Source organism: Bactrocera latifrons, unplaced genomic scaffold, assembly GCF_001853355.1.
Source record: "Bactrocera latifrons isolate USDA-ARS-PBARC rearing strain unplaced genomic scaffold, ASM185335v1 scaffold_15, whole genome shotgun sequence".
NCBI lineage: Eukaryota > Metazoa > Arthropoda > Insecta > Diptera > Tephritidae > Bactrocera > Bactrocera latifrons.
The window spans coordinates 2,210,020-2,230,986 of NW_017534963.1; the positions used below are offsets into that span (position 1 = coordinate 2,210,020).

At 32.9% G+C, this 20,967-nt stretch overlaps 1 protein-coding gene across 2 annotated transcripts in view; it reads left to right on the top strand.

Annotated features, from left to right (window-relative positions):
• Positions 1 to 3,422: 3,422 nt before the first annotated feature.
• Positions 3,423 to 20,967, top strand: part of LOC108965885 (integrin alpha-PS1) — a 205,543-nt gene continuing 187,998 nt past the window's right edge. For both annotated transcript variants that reach the window (XM_018928556.1, XM_018928557.1), the window contains exon 1: positions 3,423 to 3,737. In XM_018928556.1, the coding sequence (XP_018784101.1) occupies positions 3,436 to 3,737 (302 nt within the window). In that variant the 5' untranslated portion in view covers positions 3,423 to 3,435. The remainder of the gene's footprint in view (positions 3,738 to 20,967) is intronic.

Below are 20,967 nucleotides of genomic sequence, written 5' to 3' on the forward strand. Positions count from 1 at the left end.
AATAAATACTACAAATTAAATGAAATTGAAAAAAATCTAATGATTTATTAAATATAAATTAACACTTTTAAATCAAGTTCCAAATAATATATCATTACGAATTATATTAAATAAAAATGTTTCAATAAATATTTGGAAAAGTAAGAATTTTTGGAAACATATGAAAATAATTAGGGAAAATTAAACTGCTTTAAGTTAAGTATAATGGAAAAAATATCATATACAATACTTAAATTGAAAAATTATCGTATACAATAATTATATTTATTAACATAATTAAATTAATTGACTAATAACAAATAAAACAAAAAAAATTTGCAAAACATGTGCACAACCAGAGCAGCGACAGCAACAATGCAAAGCTAAACAAACAATAATTGTGCATAGCATAGGTAATCTGAATAAATAACAACAAAAATACAGCGAAGAGTGCAAAACAGCGACACTACCTGTTGCTTAGCCAAACGTTTCTTACGTGCGTGTTGTGTACCCATACATATGAACACGCCGGCCAAGGTTAACTGTTCAGCATTGCTGCACATCCAAAGTCACACCAATGTGGCAATGCAACGAAATGACTAGAGAGACCTGCTTGCCAGTGTATTTGGACACGTCTTGAATACAGCTCTAGCGTAGAAGCGCTTAGAATGCTATGCGAGCCAACAATGTGGCACCACTACAACGTGTTTTGCTCTTCAAGCATACAAAGCTATGCAGCACATAAGTGTGCGCGCGATTCCGATGCGCTAGGCTTGCACACATTTACGTGCAATTGGTCTATACATATGTATATAAAGGAGATATTATAAATGCAAATATGCGAGCATTATAAAGTGGCGCGAATTGTTCCGATTGTGATTAGCGCACTTATCTGTGGGGATTTTTACCTCGCACTTCTTAACGCTTCGATTAGTAAATCTGTGCAAAAAATTAAATGCGCGCATTTAGCACATCAGAACCAGCATATTATCCACAATTCCAATTTCAACTTTGAGTAAAATCAATTTCACTCTTGTGGCAAGCCATAAGAATGCGCTCAGCAGGAAAACCCGCGTACATGAGAAGGTAACTAAAGAGGATGTGAAAATAACGAAATAAAAATAAATAAAAAACTAAAAAATAATAAAAAAATTAAAGAATTAAAGCGTAAAAATATTTTCAGCGGCAAAGCGTACTGAAGCCGCGAAAGTAGCGGAAAGATAAACTAAGCTAAAAATAAATAAAAAGTAAAGCTTTTCATTTTGAACAACGAAAAAGATGTAGAAAAAACGCTCACAACGTGACTGTCGACCGGTTTTTAAAGCGTCTAGTTGGCTTTTTTGTTTTGTAAAAGCATGTTGTTGATGTTTTATTTTTGCCACAACCGCTATTATACTATTTTGATGGCCTAGTGTTGGTGTTTATTGTTTATTCTGCTGTTGCGCTTTGGCGTTCTTCTGACATTGCGCGCTTTGTGTCTTTTCCGCATTTTTTTGTACCATAAATATAGTAAAGAAGAGAAGTAATCTTTCATTTTCTAATACAAAAAAATAATGAATAAAATTTATTACTAAATTAATAAAATAAAAAATAACAATAACGATAACGATAACTAAACTAACTAAATGCATTTGAACAAAAAAAAAAAAAAAAAAATTAAATATAAATTTATTCTGAAACCAGGACCTTTTAGGATTAATTTTGGTAAAATAAAAAGTATGCTAAACTCGTACATATTCAATCATATTTTTTTCTGATTAGCTTGCGCATATTTCATCTTGTGTACTGGTAGCAACTGTCAAATAAATTTTTTCAAGCTTAGTTGATTCATTATTTGAGGTTGTCTTGCTAGAAAACGTGCTTTAGGTTACATGGGTTTCCTCGAGTAAAAAACAACATTTTTCAAAAGTTTTTGTTTTTTTCATAAAAAAAAAAATGAAATATTTTATTAGAATTTTTTATCGTTACAAACAATAGTTTATGTTCTCCTACAAAAAAGTTCTCAAATTGGCAAAAAAAAAATATTTTAAATTCGGGCATTGCGATGCCATTTCTATAACTCCTCCCAAGATCGCCGAAAGTGAAAAAAGCGTGTTTTAGTTAAAAACTTAACTATGAACATGAACGAAGGAAAAAAACTGAAAATTGGATTTTCGCCAGATATTTTTTTTGCAAAAAAATTAAAATTTCAGTGAAAATTTCGTGACATTTTTTTTTTCAAATAGTTGTAAACGAAAAATAAAATTCTTCGTACAAGTATTTAAGAACTGTATCTCAAAGACCTGTGTAAAATTTCATGAAGATCGTTTGAGTAGTTCTCGAGAAATTGGTTGGAAATACTTCAAAAACGCAGTTTCCAGAAAAACGCGTTTAAAGACGGTGCACTTAGCATAGCTAGCCACGAGCAAACAAGTTCCGTTTTTCGGAAATAATTACTCGGATGATTTTGAAATTTAGGAGAATATTCTAGAGGTGTTGTAGAGTTTATTGAGATTGTCGGATATCCTATATAATATACTATAAATAAATGATAAGCTTGAGAAGTGGAGTCATTTTAGTCATGTCTGTCTGTATATATGCGAACAAATTCCGCAGTGTTTGAGATATTGGTTTTTTATTGCACACATCCTTTTCTCTTCAAAAGGCTACTCATTTGTCGAAACTGGTAATATCGGTTGGCTGTGGCATATAGCTGTCATACAAATTGAACGATCAAAATCGAGTTCTTGTAAAATTTATATTTTACAAAATATCTTCACGAAATGCGGCAGTCTATGAATATATACAGTCTTGGAATGTATTGTTGAGTACGGCCGACGATAGCTAAAAGCTAACATACAAACTGTCCGATTAAGATGAAGTTCTTGTATGGATTTTTTTTTTCAAAATATTACAATTTATTTATCACCCAAAGCAAACTTATATTTTGGGATATTCCTGAATCTTAAAAAGAAAACAAAACAGCTGATTATGACATTATGAGTGTTAGAATTAGTGTCAAATTAATTTTTTAAGTTAGCGTCTCAACTTTATATTATTGATGTTAAGTTTTGTAACTACAAAAATATATATCTGTAAATTATAACATAAAATTACTCATTTTTTCTATTTTTTGAAAAAATATATTTTCTTATTTTTTATTTAGGTATCATAACGAATAAAAAATCGAATTAAAAATCATCAAACGTACAAAGAAACTCGAATGAAATATATTTACGGCAAATTAAATTAAATAAATAATACAATAAAATATTATTATATTATATTCAGTATAAATAAATATAAATATGTGCGTGCATCGCTGAAATCGTTTTTCTCTAAATATAAATGCATGAAAAAGTGCCAAAATGTGTATGAAACCATAATAATATATTGAAAAAAGTGCTGAAAGTGTTTTCGAAAAATAAATAGTGCAATTTGTTTGTTTGTCAGTTTATTTAACAACAACAATTCAATATGAGCGGTTATTATATAAAGCAACCGCCACTCGCTTCCCGCCTCTTGGCTCCTCATTATAAAAGTGTCAATAATCTCGAAGCTTCAACAAGGTTTAACTCTGTACTACTTCGTCACTTTTCATTAACAAGTTTTGTGCTGCTCTTTTGCTGCATCTTTTCACACATTCCACACAGCGACGCTTTCAATCTGGAGAATCGTTTGCCAATAGTCAAGTATGGACCACATGCGAACTCATATTTTGGCTATTCCATAGCAACACATACGGTGGGCGAATACAATTGGCCGAATAACACAAAATGGTAAGTGAAAATTAAGTTATATAAATTAATAAAGAGTATTACATATATCGTAGTATAATGGGAGAGTTCTGAACCCTCAGCATGTGCGTGCTTCATGATGGGGAGTTTAATAGAATTTGTCTTAATTTATTGTTTAGATTTATGAAGACGCCTAATCAGTTTTTAAGTATTCAGATTGGGAATGTACTCTGATTTGCTTATTCTCAACGTTTATTACCTCAAAATCGGTTGCTTAAAATTTCCTTAAAATAGAATAAGGTTTTCTGTAAGTACAGATATTGTCTCAACTTTTTTTTTTAAGAAAAAACACAGAAAGTTCAAATTTAATGGGTAATGTTTGTTATCATTCGAAAGAACATTCTATGGCTTCTTTTTTTTGAAAATTATCTCTTTACGACGCAGATTGTCCAGCCGTTGAGTCCAATTTTCGATGACTCGTTCGAGCATTTCGACTCGTAACTGGCGAATGACACGCGTTATGTTTTGCTCAAAGGCCTGAATCGAAGCGGGATTGCCCGTATAGACTTTAGACTTTACATATGCCCCCAGAAAAAAGTCTAGCAGTGTATATCCCACGATCGTGGTGGCCAAACGATCGGCCCAAAACGTGAAAGTATCTGCTCCCATTATTAATGTCGTGGTGGTCATCAGTAAAAATCATACATTGTTCTAGGTTAAGATGCTAGTCTTAGTCATACTACTATGCCTCTAGCTACTATATAATAATTTCATATATCTATTTGTATTTCGGTTCCTGCTGTTTATATGGTCTGAACTTCTAAATATTTATGGAACAAAATCCAAAACAAATTTAAATCTCATAAAAAATATGTGTAATCCAAATAATATAACTTTCCATATCGAATATGATCAGCATCCTTAACTTAAGAGGGTATTCTGGTCTGAAACTATGAAAAACATCGAACATTTTTTCTTTTAATTTGTAGATATTTTGGATGTTCTGAAATGTTTCCCCGAAAGGATTTGCCAAAATTGAAATTATTTTCAAAGTTATAGCCGTTTTAATAGCGTGACAGCTTGATGAGTTCTTGAAACTTCTTTTTTCGATAGAGTCCTTACGATCACACACGTTTTAATCAGTTGATTAACTTGTAATTTCCTTTATCAAAAAATTATATTTTTTTAAAGTATACATATGTATGTATTTCTGAATTTTCTTTTGTGTACTGCTGAAATATTAATAAAAAAAGTTATACAAAATTTAGAGGGAAAATATCAATGCGATATACGCCATAAATGCCCGAAATTCGGCAGCTAGAATAAAATACCCTTTTAATATGAAAACCAACAGTTAATTCATAATAATATTTTATGCAGCTTCTCATAAGTTTTTAATATATGCATAATAATTCAGAAATCAATTTAAATAACCAGTTTCCCCAATGAAGATACTACTTAATTAAACACAATTTGCATCCTACAATTCAATACTTTTCTGCAAATGTATTAAGCAAAACACTAATTTCATTGGAAACTATTTTGTATGATGCACTGTAGTAAAATCATGAAGATGAGCACAATGAAAAATTCAGTAAAATCACGAAGATGAGCACAATGGAAAAATGGCCGGAAGATAATTATAATAAATAAAGTGATCACCCCTGTAATCCAAAGACTTAATATTTATAAAACTGGTATTCAAACATTTATGTATATACATATTTATGTACGTAGATTTGCTTAATTTACTTATTCATATATATTAATGAAATGTTGTACGTGAAAATACCGGCAGCCGTCACAAAATAAACAAGCGATATAAAAGACAAACTGCAATTATCTGCAAAAATTCCGCGAACTCGCACACATTTCCATAAATTTAATTGCAACTGTACTCCTCTTCTTGTTAAGAAGTATACTCTGAATTAAAAGCACAGAATTGCAAGCGAACAAAAATTAAGTTTTTAAATCAATATTTGCAGCAAATGAACATATGTAGATAATAAATTATGTAAAGTCATATCCACACATACATATACAAAAGTATATATGTACATGTATACCTGTGAGTCGTTTAAAAACCATGCGCATCAATTTGATAGCATAAATTCAAAAAACAAATTTGCGTTAAATTTTAGCAATACTTTAAGTGCTGAGCAAACTGTAACGTGATCTGCAGGCATTCGAAAAGCAAGCATAAAATATTATAAAAACGATAAAACCGAATTGAATTAAATTCAAAGGCAAACAATTATTTTGATATGATCAAAACTATTTCCTATGTCTTTTCAGAAATTTCTTGTTTACGAATTTTTAGTAAAAAATTGAAAGTTGGATTTTTGGCAGACATTTTTTTCAAAAAAATGAAAATTTCGCAACTCTTTTTTCAAATACCTGTAATACGAAAAAATCCTTCGTTCAAGTTGAGTTCAAGTAATTACTCGGACCAATCAGTAAATAAGACAATATAAAAATCGTTTTTTTTTTTTGAAACCCGAAAACCCATGCAACCCTTTAATTTTAAGGTCATATATTTTGGAGTAACTGTTTGTTTCAGAAAACACATTGTTTCCCTTTTTAAACTGTTCAAATATATGAGAGATAAGATCACGCATGTAAAATTTTGATGACTAACTCATAAACAATTAACATTTTGTCAAGCTAACAGCAAACTGTACTTTGTACTCTTCTTGCTATGCATTAAATTTCTCAAATAATATCTTTATCTAAAAATGGAGTTTATTTTGGTAATAAAGATCAAAATATTTGTTTTCTTGAAAATTTTTAAAACTGTTCGTTGAACACATTGTTTTCGCTCCCACTCAGTGGATAACACATGAAAAAATAACCGCTTGCAATATCAGTTGTGTGTTCGATTCAGCATTTCGTCCGGCTACAAGATAATAGCTAATATTGTATATTACAAATAATTTTTCTAAGATATTACTTTAAAAATTTGATTGTTTCAAGATTTTTCTGATTGCGTTATATAAAAGCAGCATTGCCATCATTCGATAGGTATGTATGTATACTAATTACATGCAGTACTCCCAGAATATCGATATTTCAACATTATTATAAATTCAACAATTTCGTTTTTCCGTCTATTTCGTAAAAAAATTTCTTATAAAAACCAAACCATAAGAACAAATGACACATTGATTCATATCCTAAAAGAATCACATGGTTGAACCATTGAGCGGCCATTGGCCACCGAAATACAGCTAATGCATACGAATCTAAATATTTACACTTGTAGCTATGTATTTCCATATGGTTTTATGCAATATCTGACAAGCAATTTGAGCAGAATTACTCTGAAAACACCACAAAATGAATTTCCGCAATAACAATTTCTGCTATTTTTAGCTATTTTACATTTGCACAATAATATTGTATAAACTGACGTCGGTATACAACCGTTGCGTCTCTGACGAAACCATTTGGGATAGACTTATGTGAGCCTTTTCAATTTGGTTTATGTAACTATGTATATTTTTGGTCACAATATATACATATATAGTTTCAACATTGCTTTCCTCGATTCGATTGCTTGTTCGAAATTTGTCTATATATTTTGAAATAATACGATTGATTTTCAGTTTTCCGTTAATATAGATACAAATGTGCACTTACACTTTACATATCCGAATCCACCAGCCCAAAACGACAAATTATCTGCTCACCGAAGTGTTCTCTCAGTAAATCCATTGATTGATGCGATGTGTGGGAAGTGGCGCCGAGATCACGAGACTCAATTTCAGTCATCAAATAGTCGGTCGCCATTGATGGTTACGTTCTCAACGGCTTCATTATTGAAGAAATATCGATGATTCCACGTCCTCATAAACCACACCAAACCGTTCTAGAATCTCTTCAGGTTGCTTTTTGTCCCAAAGGCAGGAATTTCGCTTGAAATGCTTGCAGAAATGGGGCTCATCGCCAAACAAAATGTGGCTCGAAAACATCTGATCTTCATGGAACTTTTCAAGAGTCCATAGAGCGAAGTGTTGTCGCTTGGGAAGGTCGAGCGGTCTATAGCAATATTCAAAGAAATTTTTTATAATTATGAAGTGATGAATCGATTACGAAATTTTCAATAAAGGGCATAATTTATGTGAAATTAAATAATTTAGGCGCAGTGTCAACTTAAGCCAGTTTATTGCGTGTTTTCGTTGCTCGCATAAATTATGTGCAAAAAGGAAACATACATAACACCAACAATAAGAATAGCCACAATTATACATATATAGACAAGTATGTATGTTGTATATCTTATAAGCTTACAAACGTGTTTATCATACTCCAATAGGGCACATGTACGGGTGCTGCTGTTGTTGGTGTAGAGCGTTGTAGGCGCCGCATTATTGTTGAGTGAGCCGCGTGGTACGTAATTTTTAGGGCGTAGCAGAATCGTCTGCCAATTTTGTTCTTATCTTATGCGTCTATATATGCTGTTGTTATGTAGCTTGGGTATGTGCATGGACTTAGTTGAACATATGCCATAATGCTTCAAAATGTTGAAAACAATTATAGCAAATAGCGTGGTAATCTACGAAGCTCGGAGCAATGATGTCATTATTTTGGCCATTTGCGGCTTGGATTTCGGTGTCTGTACCATACTTACATAAGACATATGTACATACATACATATGTATGTATTTATTAAATGTAGCTGTATTTATCGTTTTTGCTGTTGTTGTGCGTATTTTACGATTTTCGCTGCACGATTGTAAACTTTTGTTCCTAATTTATTAATTACTATATTTTTCTGCTGATGGAGAACTACTGCTAAAAATTGTTGTTTTTAATTGTTAAATATGTGTATATTAGGGTAGACAATGTAGAGAAAAAAATATCCCTTTAAGGCAGGATTTTTAGCATCATTTTAAAAGGTGTCGTTGAAAATTCCAAGCCACTCATATAAATATGTAAAAAATATGTTTTCATTAAAATTACCAAAACTTTCGAATTCAGTTTTAATTTGCGAATTCTTTTAGAGCATAGAATTTAATGAAAATTGTACTTCAGGGAAATTTGAGTTCGCTTTAATAAAATTTAAATTTCATCAACTTCCTCACTTTTTTTTAAGAAAAAACAGATAAACTTCAAATTTATTGGGGAATATTTATTACCATTTGAAAGAACATTCTTTGGTATTTATTTCTTGAATATAATCTCTTTCAAATGTTGGCCGCAGCTACGTGTTAGATTGTCCATCCAGTGAGTCCATTTTTGGAGAATTGCACGATATTATGATGTTATACCCCAGGGTGTGAATCGAACCGGGATTGTCCATATGGATTTAAGACCTTACATATCCTCACAGGAAAAAGTCTAATGATGTGATATAACACGATGTTGGTGAACAACCGACATCAATGTCAGTCATAAAATAGTCGGTAATCATGTTAATGACAGTTACGTTCTCACCAGCATCATTTTTGACGAAATATATGTCGACGATTTCAGTGATTCACAAACCACACAAAATTGTTATTTTTCTGGATGAAAAATGGCAACGTTAGGTTGCTCTTCGTACCAAATACGGCAATTTTGGTTGTTTACATACCCATTGAACCAGAAGTGAGCCCCATCGCTTAACAAAATTTTGTTCGGAAAAGACGGATCTTGTAACTATTCTATAGTTAATAGAGCACAGCGATGTGGCTTGGGAAGGTCGAGCACTTTAGTTCTTGCACAAGCTGAATGCTATGTATACATTTTCAACGAAAGATCTCGACGTAAATTACACCAAGTCGTTCTATACTTCAGTCTGAGTTGCTGCCATCGGCGCCGAATCGACTCTTCACGGTCTCAGCTACGCTATATTTTCTTCACTGCCTGCTGGCCGTGGTCTATTTAGTCGAATATTCGAATATTATCCAAAACAGAATGCTGGGTCTCAAAATGGGTTATGGTGTTGCGTATAGTAAGCTCTGCAGGGTGATATTTGCTCACCAACAAACATTAAAATTACGCTCAAAATCCATTTTAAGCCGAAAATGTAAAAGGTTAGATATTTGACACACCCTAGTGTACACTCGTATATTATATGGATGTTTATGATTATTGCTTGTTGTTTTCATTTATGCACAATATGATGATGGTGGATTGTAAAATTTGTGACTACAATTGTTATTGTAGTTCTTGTTCTTAGTTTAGGAAAATTTTACGAGGGAAAATTTTGGATTATCTCTACGTTAATTTGGTTAACCTTGTTCTACGAAGGTTTATATAACGACAGATATCAAGAACGTTACGGCACTTATCGCACACCTAATCGAAGTCAATAATCGCACACGAATAGCTACAGCACTCGTATCTATGTATGTTGAGTATGTTCATATGTATTATTATGAGAATATTGTGATTAGTTTATAGTGCTCGATGACGGTTCTTCGAAACGCAATAATAAAGATAACGGGAAATAAATTCTGGGAAAGCCCTTCATTTTTATCAATGACTGACAATTGTTTTATAAGATTATTTATATAATATAAATAAATATAACAGGTCAATTGCAATGACCTGACTTACACGCAATTGGCGCTACTAGAATTGTGTACATATGAATTTTGGTAAGCTCTTACCTTCAAAAAGCACGTGCATTTGACAGTTGTCGGATCTTTAGTTTGTAATTTATATCATTTTTCGTGAAGCCACTCCCGATCTGGGCTCTGAGACTATTTTCCGTTCTCGGATCTCAAAAGAGTTCTCGCTGAAAGAAATTTTCTTTGAAAGAAGAGGTAATCGCCAAAACTGATCTGTTGATATAAAAATAGTGTTATCTCCCTTTGAATCGATCAGCCAAGGTAGCTTTATGCTACTATCATCTCGATTAAGTAAAACATAATTCTCCAGGCACCTCTATTTAAAAACTAATTAAATTCTTAGCTTCCCCATAATTCTTTTATTCTTTTACCGCTAATTACATCTCATTAGCTGATCATCAGCTGTTATTACCGGTGTATATCGGTCATTTGATTTGCTGTTAATTTTTACTGTTCGTATGGTTTTTGCTGTTATTCACTCACGAACAATTCACCGTCAACGAAACGTCAATTAATTGCACACTCCAACCATGCTCATCAAAATGCCATAAACGTTGCTTGTTTCTTTGCGCGCCTGTTTATTTTATTATTTTCCTATTATTTCATCTACACAATTCGATAAAAAATTGACATACATACACACATATATATGTACGTACATGTGTATGCAAATAAAATATTATTATTGGCAGTGATTGGTGCTTGCTTTCGATGTAAAATATTGCACACCACATATAATAATAAGTAAATAATTTCAGTTGCAAACAAGTTGTTGTTGCTGACATTGTTGTTGGCACATATAAAAACAATAGTAATAAATGGGCAAAATGGGTTGAAAAAAGAAAAAAACAAAAAATTAAAAAAAATGAACAATAGAGAAATTAGCAATGAGCGTAGCGTCTGTCAGTCATTACTCATAGAAATATATAAAAAAAAAAAATGAAAATTAAATAATCATCGCTAAAAAATGACGCAATACAAATACAACAAATACATTTTTTTTATTTATTAATTACACGCTGATTTGTTGTTTTTACTTAATGTTATTAGCTTCATTGTTGTAGCGGTATTTGTCATTTGTTCCCCTAAGCAATTAATCTCATCTCGAATTGATCGTGCTAGCCGAAAGGTTGTTCGAACATAATCGTTTCTACATTTCGATAAAGCTATGAGTAGATCGACTCATAAATGAGTAGACACGGATTGTGCTCTTTGCAGGTTTTTGTTATTTGATATTTTTGTTTTTCATTTTTATATATCTAATATTTAACGAAAGGCAGAAGGTCAGCTTTTTAGCTACGGAATTTTTATTTTATTATTTTCTTTTATTAGTAATTTATTTATATGTACATATTTATGAGAAATATGCACGTTCTTACCTTCTTCTATGCTTCATTTACATTTATTGATTGTTGGTCAGCTTTTTTTTTTTTAATATTAGTAAAAATTAGAAGTTATTCAGAATTGTTGATGATTCGGTTTTTTCTATTGTATTTTACTTTATTGCTCTACGTGGTTTTCATTTACTTAGGTTATCAGTTTAATTTGAACCTCGCCAGCTGACTAACTACGGAATGAATGAATGAATGATTAATTTGAACAAGTCTAGGTCTTCTAACCTGTCTAGCAACTCTTAGCAAGTTTTCTTGGCCAAAGTTTCCTAGTTCCTCTAGTACTGATAATTTCGTCCAATATCAATTGAATTTTCATTAAACAAGTTAAGACTTTTGTCTTAAGAGGGTATTCTAATCTATATATCTGAAATATCAAAAAAAAAAAAACAAAAAAAAACGAAAATTTTAACCATATTTTGTATAAAATGTTCGAAAATTTATAGTTGAAATATTGTCATATAATGAAGAAATTTGTTGTACTGTTGTCCAAGTACATATCCCATTCCCATTCACATTAACGTGTCGGTTTTGATCATCACGGAAGAAGTGCGGCCAATGACCCCGCTGCTCCATAAACTGCACCAAACCCTACTTTTTACGGGATGCAATGGTGACTCATGTTATTTAATTGCTGCTTGACCAATAGAGCATATTTTGCTTATTGACGAAATTATACAGCCAAAAATGAGCCTCATCGCCGGATCATTTGCAAGATGTTGCTCAGCCCAATTGACGAACATACGACGATTCTGGTGGTCAAGCGGCTGCAGTTCTTGCGTCACCACACAGACGTCATAGAGAGGCCCAACGCTTGAGTACGACGTGTGAGAGACTGATTAGGTTCTTCAATTCAATTCATGCGCTAGCGGCAGCAATATGCTCTACACTAATGGCACTTCTTTGTCTCACTGACTCGGGAACATTTTGTACTGTACCTGTGGATTCAAATTATTCCACTATTCTAGCAATTGTTGATCGTCCTGTCAGATTATGACAACCATAAATTGGATGTAACGCTCTTAACGTTGGAACGCTGACTCCGAATTTCGGTACTAAATTTTAATAATTTCTACTCGTTGCTGGATCGTATATTCTTCCATGTTGAAATACATACCTTGCTGAAGAGAAATACCAAAAGACCTGAGAAAAATATGGTGTCGTTTGCTGTCCCTATCGGTATATTTTAAAAACCCTGATGAACTGATCTTCAGAACATTGTCTCGTTTGTATTGTAAAATGTTCAGATTTGTCTTAAGTTTGGTTGACAAATATTCGTATAATATGTTAATATCTGTTTAGTTGAAGAATATTCAGTGTCGTCTATCAAATTTTCAAATTTCTAGGATTGACAAATCTTACAAAACGATGCTATAGATTTATAACAGCTTGAGAGAGGTTTTGATTTTTTCGGTTTTTGAATAGCACAAAATTGAAATTTTAGTTATATAATCCTCTTCAGGTTCAAGACAGATTTTATAATTTTATTTATAGTGTACTAATTTTTTTACATATCCTACAATAGTTTTTGTCTCTGAAAATTTAGTATCAAAACACAATTAACGCTTAAAAATATTTATTGCCACTTAATTTAATGAATTAATTCTTGGGAAAGAAAGAAAGTGTTATATGTATCAAAGGTTACAGAAATTAAACTAAATTAACAAAATCACCCTTAAAAAGTTTTAAACATTAAGAACAACACTAAAGTTATGACCACTTATTCAAGGAAAAGTGAGAGGCGACAAAATTTGTGTGCTACTATGAGAACTGTCTACCAGAGAAGTGTCAGCAGGGAATTTTATTTGAAAAAAAATAGACGATAAACTAAAAATACATAGAAAGAGGTAGACAAACAAACAATAAAAAATCACATAAAATAAATATCCACCGAAATGCAGGCGTCTTAAAGTTAATACACAACATTAACGAGACATGAAAATGAGGGCGCCTGCATCGCGCCAAGCGAGAACAAAAGAAACAGGGCACACAGAAAATACAACAACCAATCTGTATGTTTGTTGCATGCAACTTTGAATTGCAGCATTAGGCACGTTGAACTAAATCGGAAAGAACACGTAGTGAAGTATGCCGAGCATGCTTTTATGTAGAGCAAATTAACCCTTAATGTTGGCGCTCGGTTTCTGAAATACCCAAAAGAGTCTTTAATTAAAAATTATATAGAAAACGTGCACAAAAATCACGTGCATTTCATTTCCTTAGGCAGCTTTTGTTGAAAAGACGAAGAAATTGAAAAATATCGAACGCAATTTTGAATAAAAAGAGTTTTTTATAAAAGAAAACGAAGTCGGCTACCGACACGTGCACTAAAAACGTGCCTCAAAAACTTTTTTCCACTGGACGCATTATTTTACCGATTGTTTTCTATGAATCAGCTGCAGGCTGACTCAAATGAATGACTGAYTGACTGGCTGATTGCCGCAAGCGATTATAGACATTTTAACAAGTGGCTATATACATAGTTACTTTCATATTTCAATATCCACTTTGCTTGCAGTTTTCGGTGAAAAGAATTTTCTAAACTCATAAACTCAGCCGTAACACACGAATTGCGCCACCAACAGGTAATAAATTACTCGAAACGAATCGTACTTTTCGAGTGCACTGTTGACGATGATGAAGTTATCGACAGGATGTCAAGATTATACCTGTCAGATTGTCGCTTAACGATAAACAGCAAGAACAATGACGTGAGTGCCATACCTTCGTCCTGCGCAATCGCAACTGACCGCAGTGGTCATCGGCAGCACGAGCGACGGCGCTTCGACGTAACTCTAATTTACGAGACAGTGCAGAAGAAAGGAAAATCAAAGAAAAAGGCAAAAGCATAAATAATGAGCCAACACTTAACATCTCTTGCCGTCGCGCCACACTCATTTGTTTTGTCTGCTCAAATATTGCCGGCGCATCGACGAATACTACATTTTAAATTCCGAAAAAGTCCCAAAGTGTCGATTAGAGCGTTGCTGCTGCCTTTTTTTTCATAATTTTCCTTTCCCCATTTTTTTATTTTATTTCACTTTCATGTACATACATACCTCGGTTTTTTCTCGTTTGTGCATTCTGCATGGAGGCAGCGGTAGCGTCGTCATTTGCTGTCAATTCGAAAGTGTTGCAACATTTGTCATTCCTTAACTTTTCCATTTTATTTGACATTTTTCAGTGTCACAACTCATTTAACATTTGCAGTATCGCACTCGTGCACTAATGAGACTTTCTCAATTTTGTCCTACATTCAGATTCCAGGCCCCCATTGTGCGTGTAAGGAGCGGAAATTCTTTATAGTTGTGAAAAATTACTCTGTCTTACAGTGGATTATGAGTTATTCATTTGAAATCAGAAACGATTTGTTCATGCTGACATCTGACACGGACTCTTTAAATGAAGTCGTATAATGTCGCTAATGTAAATATTTAACAATTAACAGTTAACAGTTTTCCATTAACGAAAATGAAAATTTCTAAACCAATAATAGATGTTATTAATGATAAACGGGTGTAGTCAAGAAATAAAATGTGCAAGTAGTTGTTTATGGGTAGATTTTATCCATAATTAGTATTGTTCGAAATTACTGTTTGGAACAGCTGGAGTTTATACGTGCTGTTAAGGTTTTATTAATGTGTTTAATAAAGAGAATACGCTTAATATAAAATAATTAAACATTTTTGTAGCCAGAACTTGATTATGATCACTCAGTTTGTATGGCATCTGTATGCTATAGCGGTCCGATCTGAAAAAATTGTTCGAAGTTCTTACCGCAACCTTAGAAAATTTAACCATGTCAAATTTCGTGAAGATATGTAAAAAAGTTTTCCTTACAAAAGCTTTATTTCCATCGTTCAGTTTGTATGACAGATATATGCTATAGTGGTTCGATATTAGCAGTTTCGACAAATGAGCAGAGAAAAACCACGTGTACAAAGTTTCATATCGATATGCCAAAAATTGAGGAATTAATCCGCGTATATACAGACAGACAGGCGGACATGGCTCTATTGACTCAGCTCGTCACCGACATCACATTTTTGTTGATTTAAGAATCCAGGGGATTGCACTTGAGGTTTCATTTTGTCAAATAAATGTCAACGCAAAAAATAACGAATTTAAGGCTGTTTTCTCAGTTAGGTTAACAACATCTCTCAGTTTTAGGTTAAAAAGATTCTTTACCGAAAAAAGAAACCTCAGTTAAGCTTACCAGAATTCAACTGACAAACCAAATATTGAGAAAATAGCCTTTAAGGTTTAACATTTTACTAAAAATTATAATTACAATTGAACTTTCCTAACCCGAATCACCATAATCCACGAAAAAACTTCGAGCTATGGGTGGAAATTTTTATGCAATCTGACTTTTACAGCTAATTCAAGAGCTCGAATTGTGGAGAACTTCTAGTTAGAAAAATTTGGGTTATAGAAGTTCAAATCTATCATATTTTTCTAGGGTATTGTGAATACATGCGTTTGCTTAAAAATATGTTCAGTGAAATCTCCTCAGACACTGACGACCCAGTCGTTCCTGTCTACTTAATAGAGCATTCATTTAATGCAGCTTTCACTTTAGTTATTATTTATGAATCGTTTTGACGATATGTAAAGATAAAGAATGGAGCTGACAAAATACTTATGATTAAAATATTTCGATTTATGGGGTTTTTCGGAAAATATTCTTTTGGAAATGAGTCATTATTTTCAAGACTGAAACGAATTACTCATAAATCCGCAGATGTATTTTCGTTCGATATGTACACTATTATATAATATTATGTAGTTTTGATCCGCTTTGAGTCTATCTTCGAATTCGTCAGATTACTTATTTTTGGTGATATTTTGTATACAAAAATATTCTCTGGACGTCAGCAGATTCCCTTAGGACTCTTAAGAGAATTAATTAAGGGAATTCATTAATATATATACTTATATATTTTTTACAGGATTTGTGGAACTTTCGCCATTTCCACATGTATGCCTTGTCTTTTCCTTCAGCTAGAAACACATTTTCCCATGCCACAGGAGATCCATTATTATTTTGACCTAGCTGAAATTTATCTTATTCCTAAACTAACTGTAAATTAGTTGCTTACGCCGGTTTTAATCTGAAAGCACATCTGCCCACTGATATTAAGAACTTTCTTTTTTCTTGTTTGGAACCTCCTTTGTTGGCCATTAGTCTGCTAAGTTGACAAGTGATTTTCGCTGACTTTCCTGCGGCGTACTGGATTTGTTCCCGGAATGTTAGTCTTGGATCCAGTCTTATGCCTAGGTAGTTTAATACTTTTTATGGCCTAAAAATATCCGTAGTCATTTGCATACATATTTCGAGGAGTATGTGCTTATTCGTTAGCATTTGTAGTAGCTCTGTTATTTCCGTATATACAGACATCTATAAAAAATAATATTTTTTCTAATGAGCAAAATATTTGGTAGCCAAATGCTGGTAAAGTATTTGAGTATTTGACTCAGTGTGATATGACGTGTTAAAATTAGCAGTTTCGATAACCGATTTATCAAAAGTTGATAACAAACTGGTGCTTAATCACAATTTTGTCACACCATTTAATGGACGATTTATTTGCGGAACTAATTGTTGCTAAAGCGACCAAAATTACATAATGTGGGAGTGATTTTAATTTCATATAAAGAAAAAGAATAATTATCCTATACACATATGTATGTACATATATACATATATTATTCATTAATTAATAATATTTTTCATTTGCCAAACGCACTCATACACAACCTGTACAAAATTGCACTGAAGTCAGGACCTGACCTTTTCTAATGCTGCGCTTGAACTTCACTTGTTTTCACACACCTGACCATAAATCACTTGTAAATACTTTTTATATATACATATACATATATGTGCATGTGTGTGCTTAATATGCGTTTCAAGTGAAACATGACAAAAGTAAAATATAAAATAAAAGAATACGAAAGAGGAAGTGCAAGAATATTATTGCCTCAGCTACACGTTGTCTACACAACAGGTTGGTGCGAAGCCAGCACTTACCTGTGCTGTACAATAACATAGAGAGAATATGGTATATATGAGTATGTGTAGATGTATATGTAAATATGTATGCAAATAAGTATTTATGCTACATTCTAGAAGTATATACGGAATAGGCATAAAACACTTCGCACTTCTCTCAAAGGTCAAAGAAAACCTAGCTGCTGGGGTGCTTATGTGCATACAGTGGGCCTGTAAAGTATACGGCCATTTACTTTTTTTATGCTTTTGTCAAAAGTAATTGTTGTAGACAAAAGTTAAGGAAAGTCAATATAGTAATTATAAGTTATTTAGAAAAATCTAAATTTTCAAGGCTAAACCTGAAGTAAATCAATGTAAGGACACACTTTACTTGGTATATGTAGTTGCATAGTTAGAAATAATATTATTTTGAGGAACGATTTTGATTTAGCCCACATTCACTTTATGCCAAAAGTATCGTTTTTCAAGTTTTTTAAAGTTTTTTTCTGAAAAATCTCCTCAATCTCAATCGCTTCAACAAATAAAAGAGTTGAGTTGATCTCTCGTTATTATTTAAGTATAGACGAGGTGGTTGGGACGAGGTGGTTGGGAGGTCGAGACTTAAATATTTGGGATCGCATACCTTCAGACATTCTGCTAACTGGAGGGAATGGAAATTAAACGCCTGTACAATTTTGTATTGACTACTAAACGTTTTGTCAATTTAGAAGTTCGAACACAGGGGTTATTCTTTTCTCTGGCTTCAGTAAGAATTACATATAGCAGTCCACGTGCGATCTCTCTTGATCAGCCATCTAACCTAACCTATATATATTCACGACTTCGTTAATTTTTGAATACACAACCGGAGGCAAATAGATGGCATAGAAATAGAGATGGTCTTACAAAACACAGTCTATCTTTAGAGGTTAATTTTGCATTAGGAAACGTTTGTGTCATAAGAAGGCACAGGAGTTCAAATAGTAAATTTTGATAAGGAATATCTTCTAAATTTGTACTAGTTATTTATTTGCATAAAATTTTGAAAACTTTGTTTACAGTGTTTGTTAGTTTATAATTTGCATGCATTTCGTATACGCGGGGTGAAGTCTAAAATTTATTAAGTCTGTTAGGTTAGTCTGGTAGGCTTGTTAGTTGCATCAGTTTGGGTTCTTAGTGATGCCCTGTTTATAAGTAGTCAATATATAATATAATAGTAGCGCTTGACGTTAAATTTAATAGATTTTGCAGTTTCTTTATACCCATTTCTTCCACTGTCTCATACCATATGCCCAGGCGTTGAAGCCTTGTCGTGTTAGTGCATAATAAGTGGTTCCAAAGTACCACTGAGGTTTTAGATCCACACTGCCAATTGTAACTAAAAATGCCTCTCCTCTATCAAAAGAAACTTTGTGTTTTTTTTTATCTATCGCTTTGCACATGATCTTTGCAGTTTTACTTTCTGATAGATCATTTTATGGAACTTTTACTTCACTTTAGCTGATAACGTCATCGGATGGTAGTCGAGCACCGATTTTGTATTAAAACCATATTTCCATATAAGAAATTATGAATTAAATTATTTCATAGTTCCAATACTTTATTGACCCAATGTATGTGGAACATAAATTGAAAGAACATGGCAAGTTGTAACAATTCTAAACTATTAAGAAAGCAGACACTTAAATGCAAATACGCTGCTGGGGAGAAGAGATACATATGTAAATGCACTTAAATGTACACACATCCATACTATACTATACTTTACRTATATGTATGTAAATATGTTCTAAGTATATCTAAGTATAAATACTGTGAATATTCTTGTTTGTATAAGTTGTGAGTGTGTGTTAATAATTATAGGTCTAAGGGGTATAAAAGAGCCTAAATCATAATTCTCTTTTACTTTTTCCCATTGACTTCTTCATTCATAACGGCTTAACAGAAAATGTTGTCGAGGTGGGTCAGTTTGTCAGCTTCGCCGAAGAGGTTATGTTAAGTTAAGCCTCAAACAGATTAACTGAAATTCCCATTTTAGAGTCGTAAAAGTAAGCATTAGCATGTAGTTAGAGGGCTTAAAGTTATATTCTTATTTAAATAATAGCAGTAAATCTCTTTGATTGACTAGCAACAGTATGTACATAGATGATTTTCTACATACATATTTATATACAAGCGCTATAAGGTTCTCGCTACTACGTTCAATTGTCATAGCGGCTGCTGCTGTCGGGTGACGCGCGGGGTTCGTTGACTACCACTTGGCACTTATGTTGTCAATTAACGCCTACTTCACATTTGGGTTACAAGATAACAAAAAAACAACAAAAAAAAAAAAAACTATTTCAGTCTGCACGCGAGCGAGACAAGCCGCGGTCTTCCTAACATGATCAGCGGCGCTCTACATACATACGTACATGTGTACCATATGAGTGTAAGTGCTGACCGTTAAACGCGGAAGCAAGTGTATCCATACACAAATGTGGCTTTCCAAATTTATAAATATTCGGCTTTTCACGTTTCCCTATTTTTTGGTAGAAAATCAACTTAATACCATGAAATCGATAAGCTGTGCCTTGAAGTGAAATCTTTTTCAAATAATTTTAATTAACTTGAAAAATTAATAGATTTTCCCTTTTTGCTGAGTTAAATTCAGTTTTCATTTATTATGAATTTCTTTGTGGCGCAGTAATAGCGCCCGGTCGCAATTTATTGCTATCGAGCATGTGGCAAGCAATTTAGAAAAACCATTGATGTGTTTTATGAGTTAGTACGCTACGCTTGGTATCGAGTATGATAGTTATTGTAAAATATTACGGGTCAAAACTCAGCCATACTGCCTTCAGCGAGTTTTGGTTTCTTTGATTTTGGCTAATTTTTGGAGCGTCATACGCTAGATTCTTTGACAATTTCCTCGCCAGTAATGATGCTTTTCATCACTTCAGATTCTTCAGCTGCGTTGTCAAAAATATTATACTTATTGTATGATAACAAGAAATCGTCTAGAAAAAGTCCCGATCCACAAATTGTGGTACCCGTTTTACTATTACCTCATAAATTAGGTGATGGTAAGTTCCGGTGCTGATTACAGTGGGAATCATGTGAATCCCACTTGGAGAGTAGCTATATCGTTTATTTGTGATGAAAAAAACTTCCGGGTAAGGATATTGTAAGACTCTAATGCATCGATCCAGTGCTTTGAACATATCAAAAGTATTTGAGAATTACGTTGTTTGAACTTCAGAATATCTCTAGGTGTTTCTATTTCTATCAGACAATGTTTCTCTCCAACATATTCTTCTTCTCCTTCTTTACCGGTAAATGCCAGAAGT